The 20,619-nt window shown below is 42.3% G+C and overlaps 1 protein-coding gene across 1 annotated transcript in view; it reads right to left on the reverse strand.

The window, feature by feature from the left end:
• The window catches only part of LOC139700946 (uncharacterized), a 58,917-nt gene that overhangs the window by 14,349 nt on the left and 23,949 nt on the right, over positions 1–20,619 (reverse strand). Inside the window, exons 12-19 of the mRNA XM_071599449.1 lie at positions 18,845–19,140; positions 15,995–16,127; positions 15,735–15,870; positions 14,153–14,281; positions 13,654–13,811; positions 12,090–12,379; positions 10,792–10,852; positions 8,741–8,873 (exon numbers count right to left, since the gene is read on the reverse strand). Coding sequence (XP_071455550.1) covers positions 8,741–8,873; positions 10,792–10,852; positions 12,090–12,379; positions 13,654–13,811; positions 14,153–14,281; positions 15,735–15,870; positions 15,995–16,127; positions 18,845–19,140 — 1,336 coding nt within the window. The remainder of the gene's footprint in view (positions 1–8,740; positions 8,874–10,791; positions 10,853–12,089; positions 12,380–13,653; positions 13,812–14,152; positions 14,282–15,734; positions 15,871–15,994; positions 16,128–18,844; positions 19,141–20,619) is intronic.

Genomic DNA, 20,619 nt, shown 5'->3' on the forward strand with positions numbered 1-20,619 from the left:
AATTCTCGTATTTGATTAATAAATTGACAGGTAGGTTTGAGAAGCGAACCCTAAGCAGTCATTTTTTAACTTTTGAATCTATCTTATCCAATCAAATCAGTCTTCAGTCAGTACTCCACTCAGTAAAAGCATGGACCCAAGGTACAAAAAATTCTCTCTCCTTGGATCTAATGCAAAAATCTACCTAACCATGAATATACATTAATTTTACAGTAAAATATCACCAAAAGGCTTGGGAACCCCATGTTGTAATACCTTCCAGCTTGTGACGTTGTGCTTGGCGCAGCGTCACTTGCCCAGTTCGAATACGCGCGCCCCTCTCGCGAGCCGTAGAACGGCGGGGCGCTATCTGTTGGCGCCGACAACGTATGTAAGAAAAAAGAAGAGCGGGGCGCGCCGCGCGCGGAGAGTGCCGGCCAACACGTGGTAAGGAGAGTTCGTTGTGAGATGTCCGAGAGAGAAGGTCGTGTGCTATCATCGTCGAGTCACCGACAGCCTGCGAACACCGGGGGTGCGCGTGCCAGCAACCGACCTCGCCGTGTGGGCCCCCCGCAGGCCCCGACCGGAACATCGGGAGCCAGCAGTCGACAGCGAGGCGGCCATCTTCGGCTGCAGCCGAGCGGCCACCCAACATCGTGGCCCAGCAGGCGTCGGCACCGCGCGTCATGTTTGCTTGGGAGCGCCCACACCTTTTCTTGTGATAATAAATAGTTCTTATGAAGTTTACTCGTCGGAGTCCATTTTTATGCGCCTCCTTGCGTCCCTCGTGATTTCAGCTGAAGAGCCGCTGCCCACCCCGGGGCACATAAAAGGTGAGCGAGCCCTCCCCTGGGACGAGGAGTGTGATGGGCCAGGTGACAGCCAGCGGCGTGACTCTGCGGCTAGCCATGCGGCTAGCCTGGCGCCCTTAAAACAAGTAGAGTCGCGGCCTCCCTTGTCTCGCGGTATCGGGGAAAATTTATCTATAAATTAAATACCGCGTCACAAATGGCGCCCAACGTGGGGCAGCCTTTCTATTGTTGTGCGAGAAAAGTGACAATTATATTTCGAGAGTGCGCATGCGGCGCGAGTGTAAAATGGCGTCGCGTCGGCCTTGACGAGGCAACAATGGTGTGAAGGAGAGCGAGCGGAGCGATACCGGCATGGTGTGCATAGCGTGTGTGTGAGCGGGAACGATGCGTGAGTAACATCGCGCGAGCGCCAGTTATTACGTACAGCTCTTTCGCGAGCGGTATACAATTTTTCTATTTGATTTATAAATTAGTCCTTTTTTTTCGCTATACATTTTCATGAAATAAAAAATTTAAAATTCTTTGTGAGGGAAGCAGTAAATAAGAGATTATAATTTCTACTCAATCTCTTGTACTTGAATGTGGTTTGTGCGGTTGCTTTGAGTGGTTGCTTGGCGTTGAGGGTGGGATGAAAGCTGTGAACATTCCCGAGGCGACTTGTTTCCAGTTAAGTTGCGGAGGGACGATCGGTTTCTAAGATTAACTACTATTATTGGCGTGAGGGAAGCTCCGTGCGTGGCCACGTATCCCCAGAGTGGCAGAGGATCCTTTGAAAAGAGGAAGTGGAGTTTGTAATTTTTGAATTTTGAGGTTAGGTTATGCTTTTAATATAGAATTCTGATTTATTCTACCCTATTTGTTATAATAACTGTAGAACAGGGAAATATCTTTAGATTAGGATTAAATTTTTGCAGTAAGCGTATTTTAGGTTAGGTGGGGCATTTCCTTTAATTATTCAATAGGTTAAGAATTTTTTTTTCCTAATTTACAATGGAGGGTGACACTGGATTTTTGGCGAGATATCAGAGAGATATGAGGGCACTGCTACGGCATTCAGCGGTAAAGGCAGAATTTGAAATAATTAAGCAAATGAGTGAAGAAGAGGTGGAAAATGAGTTGTCAAGTAAAGGACACTCCTTGGTAGGGCCACTCTTAGTACGCAAAGAGCGATTATTGCGGGCTAAGCTTCTTTTGGCACAACCACGGTTAGGGACACCATGGTCAAAAGAATTGGACGAGGATGTGCAGCCTGACGATGTAACCCTCTCAGGAGCTCTACACTCCTTAAACTGGGACGAAGACCTAGAGGCAGGGCGGAAAACGAAAGGAGCATGCAGTAAGGGGCATAAAAAGAAGCACATCGAGACGGAGAAAGTTGCCGCAAGCGACGGAGAAATTAATGAGGAACTGAACCCCATTCGGACCAATGCAGAAAACGCAGCGGGAGGCCCTCAGCCCAAACTTCCGCTGATGGCCTCATATGATTTTCCGCCGCTGGGGGAAAGGAAAGAAGCGTCAGATTTGACCAGAGAAAAGGAAAAACTGGGCATTCGGCCTTCGGAAGCGAAATCAAATCAGAAAGAAATACCAGCACAGAGCGACCGCCACTCTGAGGAAATAAAGGAGTTGCAGAGTCAATTGCAACAGCAGAAAGAGATTATCAACAACCTAACGGATGGACTTAGCCGAATTTTACAAAAATTGGGCAGTGAGAAGAACGATAAGGAAGTGAACTTGAGAAAGGGTTCCAGGAAAAAGTATCGGAGGGAAATAACATCCACTTCGTCATCTTCTTCAGAGTCGGAGGTAACGAGCGGGTCGTTATCTACTGACAGTAGTGATGACTCGGACGATGCATCAGGGGACGATGGACATAGACAGAGCATCAGCTATGAGTTAGGAAGGGCCATAACGAGACCTACGTGGTCTAGGCCTTCACAGGCGAGAGACCAGGGACCGGGCTTTGACGGAGCTTGTTATTCCTGCGGAGAGTCGGGACATAGGGCAAATGCGTGCCCGAGAGTCCAGTGTTTCAGCTGTGGCGCAAGAGGGCATATCAGTGTCAATTGCCCCAGTCGACCTGGAAGGACACAAGAAAAGTGCCAACTTTGCGGCAAGGTCGGCTTATTGGCAATTAATTGCCCTAATTGCAAACACCTGTTTACTCGGCAGGAAAACGGACAAGCGGGGAGTCGCCTAGCCCAAGCGGCTTCCCCGCAAACCAATCCGTCGAACATAAATCGGCTGAATTAGATTTAGATAATCATAGGAATAAGTCGATTAGGTTAGGAAATGGTGATTCGATTTTGGAAAAGCCGAGTTGGACAGCCAAATTCTGCGAACCAAATTCGATCAAGGGAGATGTAAATAGTGGAATAAAGGATTGTATAGGGAAAGGAAGGGAGATAAACTCAGATGGGCCAGATGAAACATCTGCTCCTGGGTCGAGTTGGACAGCCAACATCCACCACCCATCTGAGGCGTTGGCAAAGATCAAGGATGAAGAAATCTACAGATCGAGGTGGACAGCCAACCTCTATCGATCTGGCCAATGCAATGGAGCTATCAGGAAAAGCTCTCCAGCTGAGCAGTCGAGACGGACGGCCGACCTCCACTGCAAAGCTGATATTTGCTGTCCAGCCGTTGATTTCGCCGAGCCGAGTGGGTCAGCCCGTCTCCGCCCACCAAATCAACCGCATATGGGGCAAAAGGCGCATTGGTCGACGGAGTCAGCTCCGCTCTGCCAATCCGTTAGGTCGGAAGAAAGCGAAAGGGTCAAGTCTTTGGTAGGATCGAACAGGCCAGCCTGTCTCCAGCCACCAAAGCAAGCAGAGAGTGAGAGAATGAGTGAGAGGCCTCAGAGCATCTCGTCGGTGCCACAAAGCCCGCCGAGACATGCGTGGAATGTAGATTCTGCCCAGTCGCTTCACGCGGGCCAGAAATCAGAACAGGAGAGCGATTATGAGAAATTACCTCAAGTACTGTTCACTCTGGATCGGTTGTGTTCCGACAAAGGGACGGGCCGGAATGAGTCGAGTGAGAGTGTGATATACCCTGTAACCATTGAGGACAAACCTGATAGGCTGTGTCCGGTTCAGGGAGGGGGAGTCGGCGTGGAGTCCACGCCTAGAGTGAGTTTAGCGAGTGTGACGGCAGAGAATAGAGACCAAGTCTCAGTCCTGATCGGGGGAAAAGAGTACATTGCGCTCTATGACCCCGGGGCTCAAGTGACCATAGTAGGTCCCGAGGTGGTGAAAAGGTATAAGTCAAGACTGAAGGGGTCAATAACTCAAGTGACGATGCCAATGACGCCCATACCAGCTAAGACTTTGGGATACCTAGATGTGACGATTACCATCGATGAAAAAACGGAGAAGATGCAATGGAAAGCCGCTGATTTCCTGTCTTCTCATCAAGTGATCGTAGGAGCGGATTTGAAAAACCTCTTTTCAATTGATACGATGTCCGCGGAGAAGTGTTGGAGAGCAAAAAAGGGCCCGTGGCACCCATTTTGGAAGAAAGGGGCAAGAAATAAACCACACATTTTCGCAGAATGCGCTGGTCTATCAATCCTAGAGAGTTATCAAAGCTTAAGGCTCAGCGCACTACTAAGCGAATTTAATAGAGAGGAAGTGAAACAGGGAGAGGGAAAAAACATGGAATGTGGAGGCATCACTACGCTCACTGATGACCAGAGAAGAAGAGTGAACAAGGTAATAGAGCAAGCGATCACAGAGGGCCCGAAGTTAATGCTGCTGACAGAACACCATATTGACGTTCAAGGAGCAGAACCAATAAAACATCGGCCGAGACGAATGTCTCCTAGAATGATGGAAGTAGCTCAACAGGAACTTCAGAGGATGTTAGACGAGGGAGTAGTGGAAAGGTCGGCCTCAGCTTGGAGCAGTGCGCCAGTCATTGTCAAGAAAGCAGATGGTGGCGCGAGATTCTGTATCGATTACAGAGACCTTAATAAGGTTACAAAGAAGGATGCGTACCTTCTGCCTAATATGGATTCAATCCTTGACAAGCTGAGGAAGGCCAACTATATATCGAAAATCGATCTCCGTTGGGCCTACAACCAGATTCCTATGGAGGAATCGTCTAAGAAGTACACACCCTTTGCTATTCCTGGCTCAGGTCTATTCCAGTTCCGACGAATGCCATTCGGTTTGACGAACGCACCAGCAACGTTCCAACGACTAATTGATTCGTTGTTCGGGCCAGAATTCGAACCAATAATGTTCGGATATCTGGACGACATAATCATAGTCACCGAATTATTCGATGAACATCTGAAATGGGTCGAAATTGTGTTGAGAAAACTGGACCAGGCAGGGCTAGTAATCAATAAGGAGAAGAGCGAGTTTTGTTGTACCAGGGCTGCATATCTTGGATATCTGTTAGACGCAGAGGGACTTAGACCAGATCCGGAAAAGATAGCTCCAGTCGTGAATTATCCAGCACCATCTAACCTCAAACAACTAAGACGATTTCTTGGTATGATTGGATGGTACGCTCGGTTCATAAAGGACGATTCGGCAATCAAGCTTCCACTGGCCAAGTTATTGCACAAAGGTCAAGAGTGGGAATGGACAGAGGAACAGCAGAAAGCGTTTGAGACATACAAAAGGGCCATTACGGAAGCCCCGGTCTTGGCAAGGCCGGACTTCTCTAAACCCTTCATTGTACAAACTGATGCGAGTAGTGAAGCAATTGGAGGTGTTCTTTCTCAAGTGAATGAGGACGGAGAACATCCAATCGTTTATGTCAGCTGAGTTCTCACATCAGCTGAGAAAAGCTATACGACGACAGAGAGAGAGTTGTTAGCTATTCTATGGGCCATAAAAAAACTAAGGCCTTATTTAGAGGGCTACAAGTTCCTCGTGATCACAGACCACTCCGCACTCCAATACCTGCGAAACCTCAAGGAACCTACGGGTAGGCTCGCGAGATGGGCGCTGGAGTTGCAGCAGTGGGACTTCGAGGTGGTGCATCGTCGAGGTAAAATCCATGATTTGCCTGATGCACTATCTCGTATGTACGAGCAACTTTCTGGCGAAGAGAAGATCGCTGAAATTACGGAAGTAAAGGATGAGGACTACCAACGCAGAGTCGAGGAAGTCGGCAAATATCCGGAGAGGTATAAACATTGGAAGGTCGAAGCGGGCCACTTGTATCGTTACAAGTACGATGAGCTGCTCGATCCAATCGCTGATTGTGAAGAGGGCTGGAAACTCGTGCTTCCAAAAGAATGTCGAGAGCGGGTCATCAGGGATGCCCATTGTGAACCTTCATCGGGCCACCTCGGAGTGGAAAAGACATTCGATCGAGTCGTACGAGATTACTATTGGAGAGGGGCCTATCACGACATTCACAACTTTGTGAGGCAATGTCAGGACTGTCAACAGTTCAAAACGTCGCAGCAAGCGCCTCAGGGACTATTGGGTAAAAGAACGGTAGAGAGATCATGGAGCGTCGTAGCAGCAGATCTCGTGGAGTTTCCGCTTAGCAAAGCCAAGAACAAGTACTTAATAATATTTCAGGACTTTTTTTCAAGATGGGTGGAGCTAAAGGCGGTCAGAGCTGCTACGGGGGCCAACGTGGTTAAAGCACTTGAGAGCTTGTCCTATTTCGCTGGGGAACGCCGGAGTATCTCTTGACAGATAATGGAAAAGAGTTTGATAACAAATGCGTAAGAGAAGCATTGGCAGAGTATGGAATAACGCATACAACAACGCCTCCATACCATGCTCAGGCAAACTCAGTGGAAAGATCCAATCGAACGCTGAAGACGGCCATCGCGATGTTTGTAGAAATAGACCATAGAGATTGGGATCAGCATTTACCCGAACTAAGGCATGCAGTCAACACCGCGAAGCAGGCCTCGACTAAGATCTCGCCAGCCTATTTGAACTTCGGAAGGCATCCACTGCCAGTGAAGAGTTTGCGGCGCGAGCTTGAGAAGGGGGAAGGCATAGAGAGCAGATTGGATCCACAAGCGTGGAAAAAGAGGGCCGATAGGTTAGGCTTATTACGAGATCTAGTAACCAAGAACATAGAGAAAGCTCAGGAAAAACAGGCGCGAGCGTATAATAAGGGTAGAAGAAACATCGAATTTAATGTAGGAGACCTAGTAATGCGTAGGACCCACCATCTGTCCAGTGGGATTGATAGGTTTTCAGCCAAGCTAGCCCCTAAATTTGAAGGACCAATCGCGATACTAAAAAAACTGTCTCCAACAGTTTATATCGTAGAAACGCGTTCCAATAAGCAAAACGCGAAAGTAGATATTGGCGACTTGAAAAGATATATAGCACCAAGATCCACTCGTCAAAGTGGTGAGTCCTCCGAGCGCCAAGCCCACGGAGCACACTCTCAAAAAAATTCCTTATGAATTTTGGTATTATGTAATAGGTCAGCATTGTGTGTTTGCCTCATTTATCTTGTCTGTGAGTCAAAGTGAGCGATGTATTTTTCAATAATGTGAAAATCTCTGTCGGACATTATTGTTGCTATGGCACATAGCCCTTCAATTGTGGTGAATGAAAGTTTGCAAACGAGGTGTGATGTGTTTGAGCTGAGGACGTACTGCCTTTTATAGAGTGAATTATCTGAGCGAGTGATGCTTTTGTTGAAATTTTGTGAGAAATTCCCTTGGAACGTATGAAAGATTCATGCCAAAAGTTTGTTCATACCAAATGTATTACTTGATGTTCATAGAGAATGTGGTTAAAATTAGAAAAAGTTGTGCTATCCATTTTCTATCCAATAGCTGAAGACAGAATCTCAAAACTGAGTGAACTACTGGTAGAAATCTGTGAAATTGTTGTTATTATATTGTGTTCATAGGTTTCAGTTGCAGGCTCGTTTGTAAGGGGTCCACTCTGACGAGTGTCCGGCTTAGGGAGGGGGTATGTGACGTTGTGCTTGGCGCAGCGTCACTTGCCCAGTTCGAATACGCGCGCCCCTCTCGCGAGCCGTAGAACGGCGGGGCGCTATCTGTTGGCGCCGACAACGTATGTAAGAAAAAAGAAGAGCGGGGCGCGCCGCGCGCGGAGAGTGCCGGCCAACACGTGGTAAGGAGAGTTCGTTGTGAGATGTCCGAGAGAGAAGGTCGTGTGCTATCATCGTCGAGTCACCGACAGCCTGCGAACACCGGGGGTGCGCGTGCCAGCAACCGACCTCGCCGTGTGGGCCCCCCGCAGGCCCCGACCGGAACATCGGGAGCCAGCAGTCGACAGCGAGGCGGCCATCTTCGGCTGCAGCCGAGCGGCCACCCAACATCGTGGCCCAGCAGGCGTCGGCACCGCGCGTCATGTTTGCTTGGGAGCGCCCACACCTTTTCTTGTGATAATAAATAGTTCTTATGAAGTTTACTCGTCGGAGTCCATTTTTATGCGCCTCCTTGCGTCCCTCGTGATTTCAGCTGAAGAGCCGCTGCCCACCCCGGGGCACATAAAAGGTGAGCGAGCCCTCCCCTGGGACGAGGAGTGTGATGGGCCAGGTGACAGCCAGCGGCGTGACTCTGCGGCTAGCCATGCGGCTAGCCTGGTGCCCTTAAAACAAGTAGAGTCGCGGCCTCCCTTGTCTCGCGGTATCGGGGAAAATTTATCTATAAATTAAATACCGCGTCACAAGCTGTAAAAAGGTTTAGCAACACATCAAGAATATATAGTTTATTGTCGTCAAGTGACTAGCAGATTACTCTCTGTATTACTTCCTAAGGAAAAAAATGATTTGATGAGTAATTCTCGCATTTAAACCACGATTCCTCGGATTACAGTATTCTATACCCTTCTTAAGACATAACCACCGTTTCCCGGAAATACCCTCAAATAAAACTGGAGATAAAAACAAACTAAAATATATAAACACGACAAAAATAAATGTAAAAAAATGGAATTTGGGTTACAAGCGTAGTCTAGGCTATATGAATGTTTTCCTACCTTCGGCTCCAATAAGACTCCCTTCTCAGAAAATATTGGAGGATCAAAACGCTTAAGAGGGCCGTTCGCCATATTCTCCCACATAGACCCAACTGCATCGTCCATCAAAATATTTATCTGACGCTCGAAAGAGCTGTGGCAGCATATGAAACAAAGAAATAAAGTTAAGGCACCAATACGATAATTTTAACGCCCCAATAATAAAATTGCATATAATAGTTTTTATAATAAATGACATATAATAACAAAAGTAACCAACTCATAGGTTGGTATGATAGACAATGGTAGAGCTCGATTAACCCAACGACATGAATATTTCATCATCAGGGAAGAAGCCAATTTCTTTTCCTTTAACGCCTATGTTTTCCATGGGAAAACTACGTAGCTTCGATATAGCAGAAAGTACCTGCAGACTTCACACGGAATTGAATCCGGTCTCCGGTCCGTAATTGAATGGTATACGAACTGGACTACCTCGTTCCATTAGACATTCAAATCTGAGGCATTCTATCAACTAAATTTAGGCTTTTGGAACCCCTATATTCCCTCAACGCCCATTGTTATGAAAAGTGGCACTTAAAACGTGGACGGACTCTCACGTATTTTCCCTACATTACTTCCTTCTTCATTTGTTCGTTATTTCTTCCTGCAGTCTAGAAAGTCCAATCTCAGCCTACATCTGCCGCAACCTCCTTCCTTCAATCATGGCCTCCAACATCTCACCGCTTACATCAATATTTCCTCCACTCACTTTTTCTGTCTTTTACCGTTGTCCCCCGGTTCCTCTGTGTGCCCGCCCTGATCAAAACTTTTTTAATAGTCTTCCTCTCTGCATAATTTATTTTCAACATTCTTCGATTCTTCGTTATGCCCACATCCCGAAAGCCTCCAATTTAGACTTATCCCCTTGCCTCATATACATTATATAAATACATACACATATATACGAGGGTGGTCTGAAAAGTTTCCGACCAACAAAGATAGAAGACATTTTTTCTGAAATTTTCTGCGTCGCATGTATGTATGTATATATATATATATATATATTTATATATATGTGTGTATATATATATGTATATAACATATATACGAGGAAATAGGAAAGCCATGCGCTATCCTGATGTGTGAATTTCACACGCCGTCGGAATCAGTACTGGGTGAACTCTACCATCACCCACCAAACCGACCTTCGGGTTGATTACTGTGTATATGGTTTTTATATACAGTAGTCATAAAGTAAATATATTAATTAAGTCGCTGGAAAGTACGTTCAAAACAGGGGAGTCTCGTTTGGAGGAAAGACATGAAGACACTTTTGCTGCTGACTGGATGGTTTCTGATTCAAATTTCAGTTAATTTATTCGAAGGACCCCATTACTGCAACTGGTACGATTATGTTGATACTGGATCTTCGTGGGAAACTGAATGTTGACACATAGAAACGAGCTAGGTATCTCTCACAACCTTGCTCCTGTGTGAAATTCATATCCCCTAGGGCCTGCTGGCGAGCTTCAAACTCAAATATGAAAAATAACTTTCTAAAAGGAATGGTAAAATGATAATGATGAATGCCAATCTGATCCCAGTTGATGAATCTTGCTGGAATTATACCGCCCAAACCGATTCAGAATTAGTTCGGGTTTTCGAATAGTAATAACTTTATAACTATTTTAAAACTCGTTTATACGGAAAGGGATGGTGATTGGATAGTTTCGGGACCTGTTAGAGCCCGAGCCTACTTACTGCATGCACAGCTGGGTTTCACCCGGCAAAAGAGAACAATGATTACAGGGAAGTAATTTAAGAATGAAGATGGAGGGGATGGAAAAATTACATTCAAATTACAGTGGGAAGTTCGAACCAGCACTTAATGGTGAGTACTGGCAGATAATACAAGGGATGATACCAAGGACGTGCATTGCTTTTTTTCTCTGAAAGTCAGAACTAGCATTTCCCGACAATTTTCGATTTGGGAAGCCAGAATCTCACAATTGCACGAATAAATATCCGAATTAAAAAATATTAAATAATGCAACAAAACGAAACATTACCTCCGCAGTCCTGCAATCTTGATTTCCGGAAGGAAGAGAGAAAAATCCACTGTTTCTACATCTATAACATAAAAAAATCATCATAAACTCAATATAAAACAGGAGAAATAAATACACAAAAATATGGCATTTATTATTAATAATTTCAAGTATGTTTTTTTTGGACAAATAATCGTACAATAGGCCATTGGGGAAAGATATTGCAGTTTCTGCTGCCCTATCCTGGAAGAATTACCTCCACTTGTCTTGTATAACGGAATTGGAGTCTTATTTCCATGCAATATTTTGAAATACAACTGAAAAGGCCTCATAAATACATCAATTAATAGTTCAAATAATATAGAGGATGGGTGTTGACATGCTATTTATCACAGTTTGTCAAATCCGGCAGTTTATTCTTTGAAAAAATATTTCACGTCTAATTAGGGGGCATTAAATAAACTTACAAGTGTTCCATAATAACGGTGGTATTGTAAAAATTGACTGCTCTATCAATTTGCTGAAATATCTATTACTCTAGCCTTTTAAAGTTTCAAAATAAAAGGAAAATTCTAAAGATTTATAACGTTGATTATTGCCGTAAATTAAGGTCAATCAATCCACAGCATAACGCCAGCCCTACCCGACAACCCTATGTTTTCCTACTGAATGGTAAAACATCGTCAAATGTATGACACTCAAACATTTTTCAGAATGAAACTAGAGTACAGTCTAAGAGACACAATCTTTTGAACTGTGACCGAAGGGACCATTGGAATAAGAAGTTATCTAGTCTTTACTTATAGCAGGCCTACTCCTCCGCTTTCAAAAGTTGTCTTACACGAAATACAGCTTCCGTTTTAAGAAATAGACTCAATTCTGTTTCAAATGATTCATTCCTTTTATCATTGACCGTTTAAAGATAAAAGTTAAAAATTCAGATATGTTGGTTTACCCCAAGTGAGCAATATTCCTAACCAATCTAAAGCAATCCTAATCCAACTATCACCTATCATACTTTTCTTAATGCCACGATTACGTGATAATTTGCGATAGAAATATTTTTGAAGGTGAAATTTAATGAGTATCAAACAATGTTTGTCATTGTTCACGCGGGCCCTTCGGCAAATAGGTAACGCCCTTGCCTGCTAGCCCGGAAATGATAGGCGTGAATCCCAACTAAGATGTTTGGTCTTAACCCCTTCAATGGATGCATCTGTCAATCTCATACGATATATAATATTATCTGTAACATGACTATCAGACACTCACAGTAGGTGAAATACAAATAAATAAATGCCTTTTTTATAATTCCTCACCTGCGTAAAATTCCTTCAAGGACGGTTTGCTCACTTCCGTTCCATTGCAAACATCCATATCGATCTGAAATCTATTTTCATTTTGATGAAGGATTATCTCCGTGATATAATCCCTCTCATAATCCCATCCCGGAAGGTATAACTCCCACTTAGTGTCCATCATTGCATCTTCAAAGGCGTGACGAAATATTTGGTGCAAATTCTCAACCAGAACATGCCTGAAGAAGTGGTCCATCGCTTCCGATACGTGATCCGACACCGACTGCGGCGAGATGTAAGATGCGTTTGCGCTGAAAGGTATAAATAACATTTTTGTTGGGCCTAAACGTGTCCATTCAAGTTATCCCTGATCAATGTGAAGTATTATGTCGCCGTATTTTCTAAATCCAGAAGTAGAAGTTTTTCACTCGGAAAAATCGAAGATGCATTATTGAATAAAAATGTACACGAAGATATGCGTGAAGTACATGAGAAAATTATTAACTGAAGTCTGTTATGATTTTTATGACAGCCTTAAGGCGAAGATCTTATAATTAAAAAGAAAAATTGACAACTCTTCAAAATCAAAATATGTTTTGCCTCACACCATCTATTTTTGCACTATTAATGAAACAAAAACGTCCAATCCATACCATTTTATTTCTATTTATATCAATCGAATAGTTATTTGAGAGAATCCCTGAAATAAAACAATTCGTATCGAAATACCCGTCAAACTAGTCAAAACTTCAGAGTGACTGAACATATTAGTTAGCACTATTTTGTAGCTAGTTTTCCTAAAGGGAACCGGTTTTCGGAAAAATAAACGTACTTCACATCTGCCTCACACCTAAATAGTTTTGAAAGGGAGAGTCAGTTTTCATTCGAAGAAACTAAGATAATATACATTCATTTGAAATATTTACTAGCCACACGTAATAACATAAAACTATTGATGATATTTCCTTATTTTTAATACGGTCGAAATAAATTCACAAAAGAGAATATGCTGAAAATAAAATGATTTGCGAATTCCAAAAGTAAATGTTTAAGGCTTTCCGCGCCTCAATTCTTCCATAAATTGTTTTTTATAAATTTCATTTTTTTTTAATCTTTGAATAAAATATGAAATGGTCAAATATACTTTGTAGTGGTAAAAATTTGTGGATATCCCAAGTTTTTCCTAGCGCACATTTTCCTATCTGCGTTAAACAAAGGCTTAAGCATGCTTTCGTGGAAAAATTCCATATCCAACTACAGTTTTACTTTTAACAAAGCTTACACAAAACACCGTTCAATATACGAAATTAATGCTAAGCTATTACTTCAAGTAAGGCCGAATAATAATTTACATAGTTTATAATTACTACTCGTACTTATTCGCGGTGCAATTCGCTTCACCGACATTTTCGCGTACGTCTTAAACTGTCGAAAATATCTAAATTAATTCTAATTTCAATACACTTTCATTTATGAAATCAACATTTAAATTTGAGTGCGCATTTAAAATTATAAAAATTCATCAATATATCAAATATCGAGGGCAACGTTTTAGTGTATTTCACTCTCGAATCAGCATATTTACCCAACACATTCCAATTTCATGTAATCCAGCTTCGCTGTCTTCTCCCCGAGGTAGTCGATATCAATCCTTAGCGACAGTTCCATAGGTGGTAGCTGTGTAATTATTTTTCCTTTACCACGATTTTCACGTGCTCCCGTTGTTGTGTACACACCTTCAAACTGGGGCAAAAAGAAACATATTAATAAATTTGATAACATCCCAGGCAGTCATGATTGACCGTCCTGAGAAATGATATTATGCAACTCATGAAGGCCAATTAGTCTATCCGCTTATGTGTGAGAAATAAGTATCAGGAATCAAAAAATATCATCATTTCAGGATAACCAAGTTCTTAAAAGTGCAACAAATATTATTTATGTAAAAAACACGACTTTCACTCTGTTACGTTAAACTAGAGGGTTCGGCGGCATAATTTGCTGATTTGAATTCAAATCCCTTTCATATCAACAAGTTATCCTAATGCATCAAGTCAAAGACCTAGCGCGTGTTTTATTCTTACCTTTAGGTCCTTATATACTTGAAGATTTGTAATTAGCGTGATGACATTTTGGTCATATTCCATCAGGTCAACTCCCGTGACTGCAACAGATGTGAGACCTTCGATCCAACACTTGCCAATTCTTATGTCCTTGTCAAAGTAAAAAACGAAAACATTTTCAGTTATTATTATTTTCATCATTTTTTCTATTGATTTTATAATTATTATTGGAATTACACATATTAAGGTGGGTTTTCGACGAACAGAGCCAATAAAACAGTATAAAGATGTTCAAGTATGCCTCTTCTAGTAGAACCGAACTGGGTATCCGAAACTACAACCAGTCTCTCATCAACACAGCATTCTTTCTTCGTCCCTTCATTCCATCTAACATGCATATACTATGCCCACCCCTTTCTCACTTGCCTAACGTTCTTTTCTCTCTATGTCTTCAACATCCCACTCCCCTTCAACGTGCTTCATCCATTTTTCCTGTCTCCTTAGGATTTCTAGTAACATTACCCTCTCCTCCCCCCTACCATGTACTTCCTCCTTTGTTAAACATTCTGCCCCTTGCATCTATTCATTCCTTCTCCACGTCTACATATCAAGATCCTCCAATCTACACTCACCTTGCTTCAATTGCCTTAATTCCGCGCCATACAAAACCACGCTTCATATCAAAGTATTGACGAGCCGTTTTTTAACATCTTAACTCAAAGTCTCTGTCATCAATTCTCTCTTCCTTAATAAATATTCTGTGCATGACACAGTACTTCTTCTTACGTACCTATAATTTTCAAGTCAATTCAAAATTTTAAACAAAAATAAATTACATCAAAAAAATAGGTAAACCATTATACCTGCTATAGTTTTTGCCTTCCTATTTTAACGTCTAAGTTGGCATTCCTCTTTCTAAAAACCTCATAACTTATATTTTGTTTACATTGACTCTCACCTCATACCTATCTCACTGATATTTTAATGTAGTCAGTAGCGCATGTGACCACTTGATTGGCTAGCTAAGTAATGCTTGATGATCAAAAAACCTAATAGATTCTACGAATTGTTCTCCGACTTTCATTCCTATGTCAAGTTCCTCCCATAGCTCTTTTACAATTTCCATCATGCATACTAATGATGAAAAAATAATAACATTTTTCCACTAGCTATTGATTTAACCTTGACCTGAAGATGACGTAGTACATCGAAACCGGTCGTGCAATAAATCAGTATCTAGTGGAAAAGTGTAATAATTTGTTCATCATAAGGTTCGAATTCCACCATGTCATTACTGAAATTACGCAATTTTTTCACGTACTATACGTTGAACAGTACAATTGATAAGTGACACCCCTATCTTACTCCTCTACCAAACACTGCCCATCCGGACTCTCCCTCCGTCACTCTAACCTGGCAGCCTTAGAGATATACTGGTTGATAATACATATAAGTCACCTATCCTTCAACCTACTCCTACTGCAAAATATTAATTTATTCCAGTTTCATATTTGTACGAAGAAGATTTTTTCATCTTAAGGAGAAAGACGTACAGGGAATCCATGAGACAAAGCAATTGCAATTTGCCTCCGTCCATCCATACCTTATCGTAGTCCGCTCCCTCATATTCTGGCATCTTCGCTCTTCCCAGACCTCGAATTCGTATTATTTTTGCAGTCGTTTTTAGTAAATTGTACATGTACTCGTTCATTTTCAGTCTCAATTCTCGATCAAAATACCTGGAATACATAGCAATTGTTAACGAAACAATATTACAGTAGCGTTCATTTGGTAAAAATCTTCTACTTTTCTAAGAAATCGCGACTTGAAATCATTCATTTTGGATGACAGATAAGAACTTACCTGGATTGCGTATTGGTCGATGTAAATCTAATGGCGTTGTTCTTCACTCCGGATACATGGGTGAAGTATTTACCATCGGCGTTGGGGGTAAGGTCATTGAAAACGCCATCTTTGGTAATCAGTTTTGAAAAACCTGAAATATGCGTAGCCAATTGAGTTAATTTATGCTAGTGAATTTTCTGAGAGTGGAAAGATTATATATAAATCTCTCCGAGATGTATCCTTTCATATGTCATCCACATGGTCTGAAGTGCCGAAACTGTGAGAGGAGTTAATCATAATGGACACTGGAAGTCGCAGATGTCCGCGTGTTTTCTGCATCTTCCTAAAAACCTTAGGAGTTGTCTTACAATTATGCAAGGCCATATACAGGTTTTTATACCACTCCAAGTCTTTGCATGGATCCGTGGGATAAAATAGAACTCCCCAATTTCTCCATCTTACGTATTTATAGACGCAGGTATATTTTTTTTAATAAAAGAGGAAATGTAATTATCTTTTCAGAAAGCTTTTTCTCATACTACTAAACAGTCAATTAATTAATTCACATATTTATGCCAAAACGTACACCATCTTGTTTTTTATTAGGGTGACATTCTGAATGAAATGAATGAATACTGAAAGTGAAATGAAATAAACATTTCGACTCTCATTAAATATATTGATCAATTCTTAAATAAATCTGAAACGACCGTTTCATCAGTGGGGCACTACGCTTTCTTTGTCGTTCAAGAATGAGTACAGTACGATGATAATAATGTGATAAAGACGATGGAATAATTACACTTATGGATGACTCATCCTCAAACTCCCGCCCTTTAACCTAAACCCAGTAAGGAAATGAAATAAAATTCCCATCATCTTTGAAAAAGCCTTAAGTAATTAAAGGTCCCCTCATTCCCTTACTTGCTCTCGTATCAATCGGGGAGACTTCGTGTACCCATCACAGTTTTCCGATAACCTCGGTACAATTTCGCTCGTCACATAAAATTTCACCGCATGCATGGTGAATCTTCTATGAAATATTGAACGTAATTCACAATTATCAGCCAATATCCGAGGTCGTGATAGCGTCACTATGAGAAACAAATGTTCACTTCTCCACAGATTTATTGTATCGTACAACGCGTTTCAGTCCATCGAACCATCTCCAGGTACAACACCTGAACTCTTCTACCGAAGTCTTGTACCTGAAGATGGTTCGATGAACTGAAACGCGTTCTACGTTACAATAAATCTGTGGAAAAGTGCAAATGTGTTTCTCATAATGACGAACTTCCACCACATTTCGCCTGAATCTATTGAATATACAGGGTCCACCCAAAAGTGGTAGGACTGATTTTCCCTGGCGCGAACGGAGCGGTGGAGGGGGGTCTGCCTGGCAGGGTAAGGTGGAGGGGGCTCTTAGCAACAGACCAACACCAACCTCAGTCGCCTGCGGGCTGTCGTTGAGTGAGGACACCGTTTTTAGTGAAGCAAGTTTTTTGTCCGCGTCGAAAAACAAAATGAATCTGAATTTGGAGCAACGTTATTCCGTGAAGTTTTGTGCGAAACTCGGGAAGACGGCAACTGAGACCCTCGATATGATCAAGCAGGCTTATGGGGACACTGCCTTAAGCCGTTCCACAGTATTTGAGTGGCACAAGTTGTTTAAAGAGGGTAGGGAGCTCGTTGAAGACGACCATCGCTCCGGACGTCCGTCGACGGCAAGACCAGTTGGGTCTGTCTGCATCCAACGTCCAACGCATTATTTCACAGGATTTGGCCAAGCGCAAGGTGTGCGCCAAGATGGTGCCGAAAATTCTGAGTGTCGACCAACAGGCAACGCGTGTGCGCATTTCCGAAGAAGTGTCAGCCAATTTGCACCGAGATGAAAATTGTTTGGATAATGTGATAACTGGTGATGAAACATGGGTTTTTCAATATGACCCCGAAACGAAAAGACAATCCGCGGAATGGCACACTTCCGCGTCCCCACGCCCAAAAAAGGCTCGCATGAGCAAATCAAAAATCAAAACGATGTTGATTGTGTTTTTTGACCGTCATGGAGTGATTCACAAGGAGTTTGTCCCACCAGGGGAGACTGTGAATGCGAACTTTTACGTGCAGGTGCTCACCCGCCTCCGAGAACGCGTGAAAAGAGTCCGACCGGCCATCGCAAACTGCTGGGTGCTTCATCATGACAACGCGCCGTGCCATGGTGCGCTCGTCGTCAGACAGCTCCTGGCCAAATACGGCGTTGCCACGTTGCCGCACCCGCCCTATTCTCCCGATCTGGCACCACCGGACTTCTTCTTCTCCCCCCTGATGAAAAGACAGCTCAAGGGACGACGTTTTGACTCGATAAAGGCCGTTCAAGAGGCTTCGACGAGGGTCATCAACGGCATCCCCAAAGAAAATTTCCAGCGGGCGTACGGGGAATGGGAGCAACGTTATACTAAGTGTGTAGCAGCTCAAGGAGAATACTTTGAAGATCATTAAGTCGATGCAAGTATATCGTCAATTAAATTCTTGTAAAAAAATCAGTCCTACCACTTTTGGGTGCGACCCTGTATCATAGCGTCGCTCTATATTTTGTCGAAAAAAATATCATTTCACAAACCCGGCTTCACGAATTTGAAATCATAGTTGTCTCATATAAAACTCTCATCGTTCGGAACTTTTGTGACGAAAACTAATGTTTTTAAATGGTGCAGTAAATTCAAAGTTAGTAACGTTCCGTAACATTTGACAAACGTCTTCCCAAGTGCAATGCGATCATCGAAAATCAATTTTTTTATTGTCATGCGTTCGCAAATGTAATGACAGCACATAAACAAACACGCACTGGCCAACAAATTTGATACTCACGCAGTATTCTCCTTTCCGATTTTCGAATTCGTTCAGCATCGCAAATTTCCACTGAGTCTTCGTCATGTTCGCCGATTCTTAGGTCGAAATCAGTGCGGAAATTACGGGCGTAGTTCCACTTGGGCAGGTATTTCTCAGCGGTAGCCGCCGAAGCAGCGTAATGGAAGGCTTGGCTAAGGACGGTGTGGATCTGGAGCACTGTCGAATCCTGAAATCTTTTCAAGATGTTCCTCTTCAACTCTGAAGAAAACCATTCCCCTTTGGATATCTGTCCGGTGACCTCGAAAAAGATTTCCCTGTGAAATATGCACAAAATGATCATCTCTCATTCCTGAATGTGACCTGAAAAATTAAAACATTTAAATTTACGTGAAAGTCTAGAGAGTGATTTGGGTTTGAATACGTGAAAAACTGTGGATATCATTACTTTTTGATTGATTTAACCGCACTTACCAAACCCGAAGATCTATCTGAAGGGAGAGGTTATAGCATCCCTAGTACTAAGCCCAATGACGTGCAAATTTCACACATTATCAGGGTTATAAGGGGGTTCAGATCTTTTCACTATGCCGCGTGTGGTTTCCCTGGAAGATTCGGTACCCGATAAAACCATAGAGCTTGGGAGAGATAGGTGAGTTTGCTGTAAACTATAGATAACTAAGATTGTTCAAGTATGCGAGGTGGAGAGGGTTGCCCCTGTCTAACCCCTCTTCCTACGACACCCCATCCTGGGCTGTCATAAGAGAGGTAAGACAGGGGTGCCCGTTATCACCATTGTTTTCAACATGTATTTAGAAGGAATGGTAAAAAAACAAATAGGAGAAACTGGAGATAGGAATGAAAGCAGTTCATAAAATCAATGATGTTTGTTGGTAATTATGTTTTGGTTTGCCAGTCAGCCAAGGACTCACAAACGTTGCTGAACTCATTGGGAAAGTCTACGCTGTGCGCATAGGATGATGATAAATATAAACAAAACCAGGTTTATGTGTTTTTCGAGAAAATGAAAAGCTAAGTGAAATATTAAAATAAATTTTCATAAATTTGATCAGGTGGTATAGATTGCCTGACTTGGAAATATTTTGGACCAAGATGACCAAAGACATGGAGACAAAAGATGAGGTTTTAGAGAAGAATTGTTTTAGGCTAATAACCATTCTCAAACAGAAGGGAATTGTTGACAGGTACGTTGAGTAAGAATATGTGGAAATGAGAGATAAGAGAAAACTTGTATTTAGAGAGTAGTATTTTACGGCGCGGAAACTGGGTTGCAGAGATATCATGATAGGCAAAGAGTGACGGCTTTTGCAATGTGTCTGTGGAGAATAATAGTAAAAGTCAAATGGATGGAAAGGAAACAAATGAAAATTTACTAGGCCTGGGTGGGATACTGGGAGGATTTTGTGCTATGAATCCATAGGAGGCAGGAGAGGTAGACTCAAACAGACCACATAACAAATAACAATAGTAATATTTTAGCATTTTTTACAAAATTTAATATATTATTTCAAACGATACGAATGCATAACAAACTTTTAAAATTGTTTTCCATAAAATGAAATGAAATTCCACAAGCCATGATAAAGTCAAACGTAATTTTATCAAACAAAATCATAATAAAATCCGCACCATTTATTGAAAGGTACCTGCCCTTAATTACCATACACCTCTTTAGCAACATACTCTAATATTCCGTGTGATTCATGGAATATTAATTCCAAAAAAATGTAGGTTGAGGTTTTCTAATAAAACGCTATTCGGACTGCATAAAGAGA

The sequence above is a fragment of the Hetaerina americana genome, unplaced genomic scaffold (genome assembly GCF_022747635.1).
Source record: "Hetaerina americana unplaced genomic scaffold, ioHetAmer1.1.p SCAF_11, whole genome shotgun sequence".
Taxonomy (NCBI): Eukaryota; Metazoa; Arthropoda; class Insecta; order Odonata; family Calopterygidae; genus Hetaerina; species Hetaerina americana.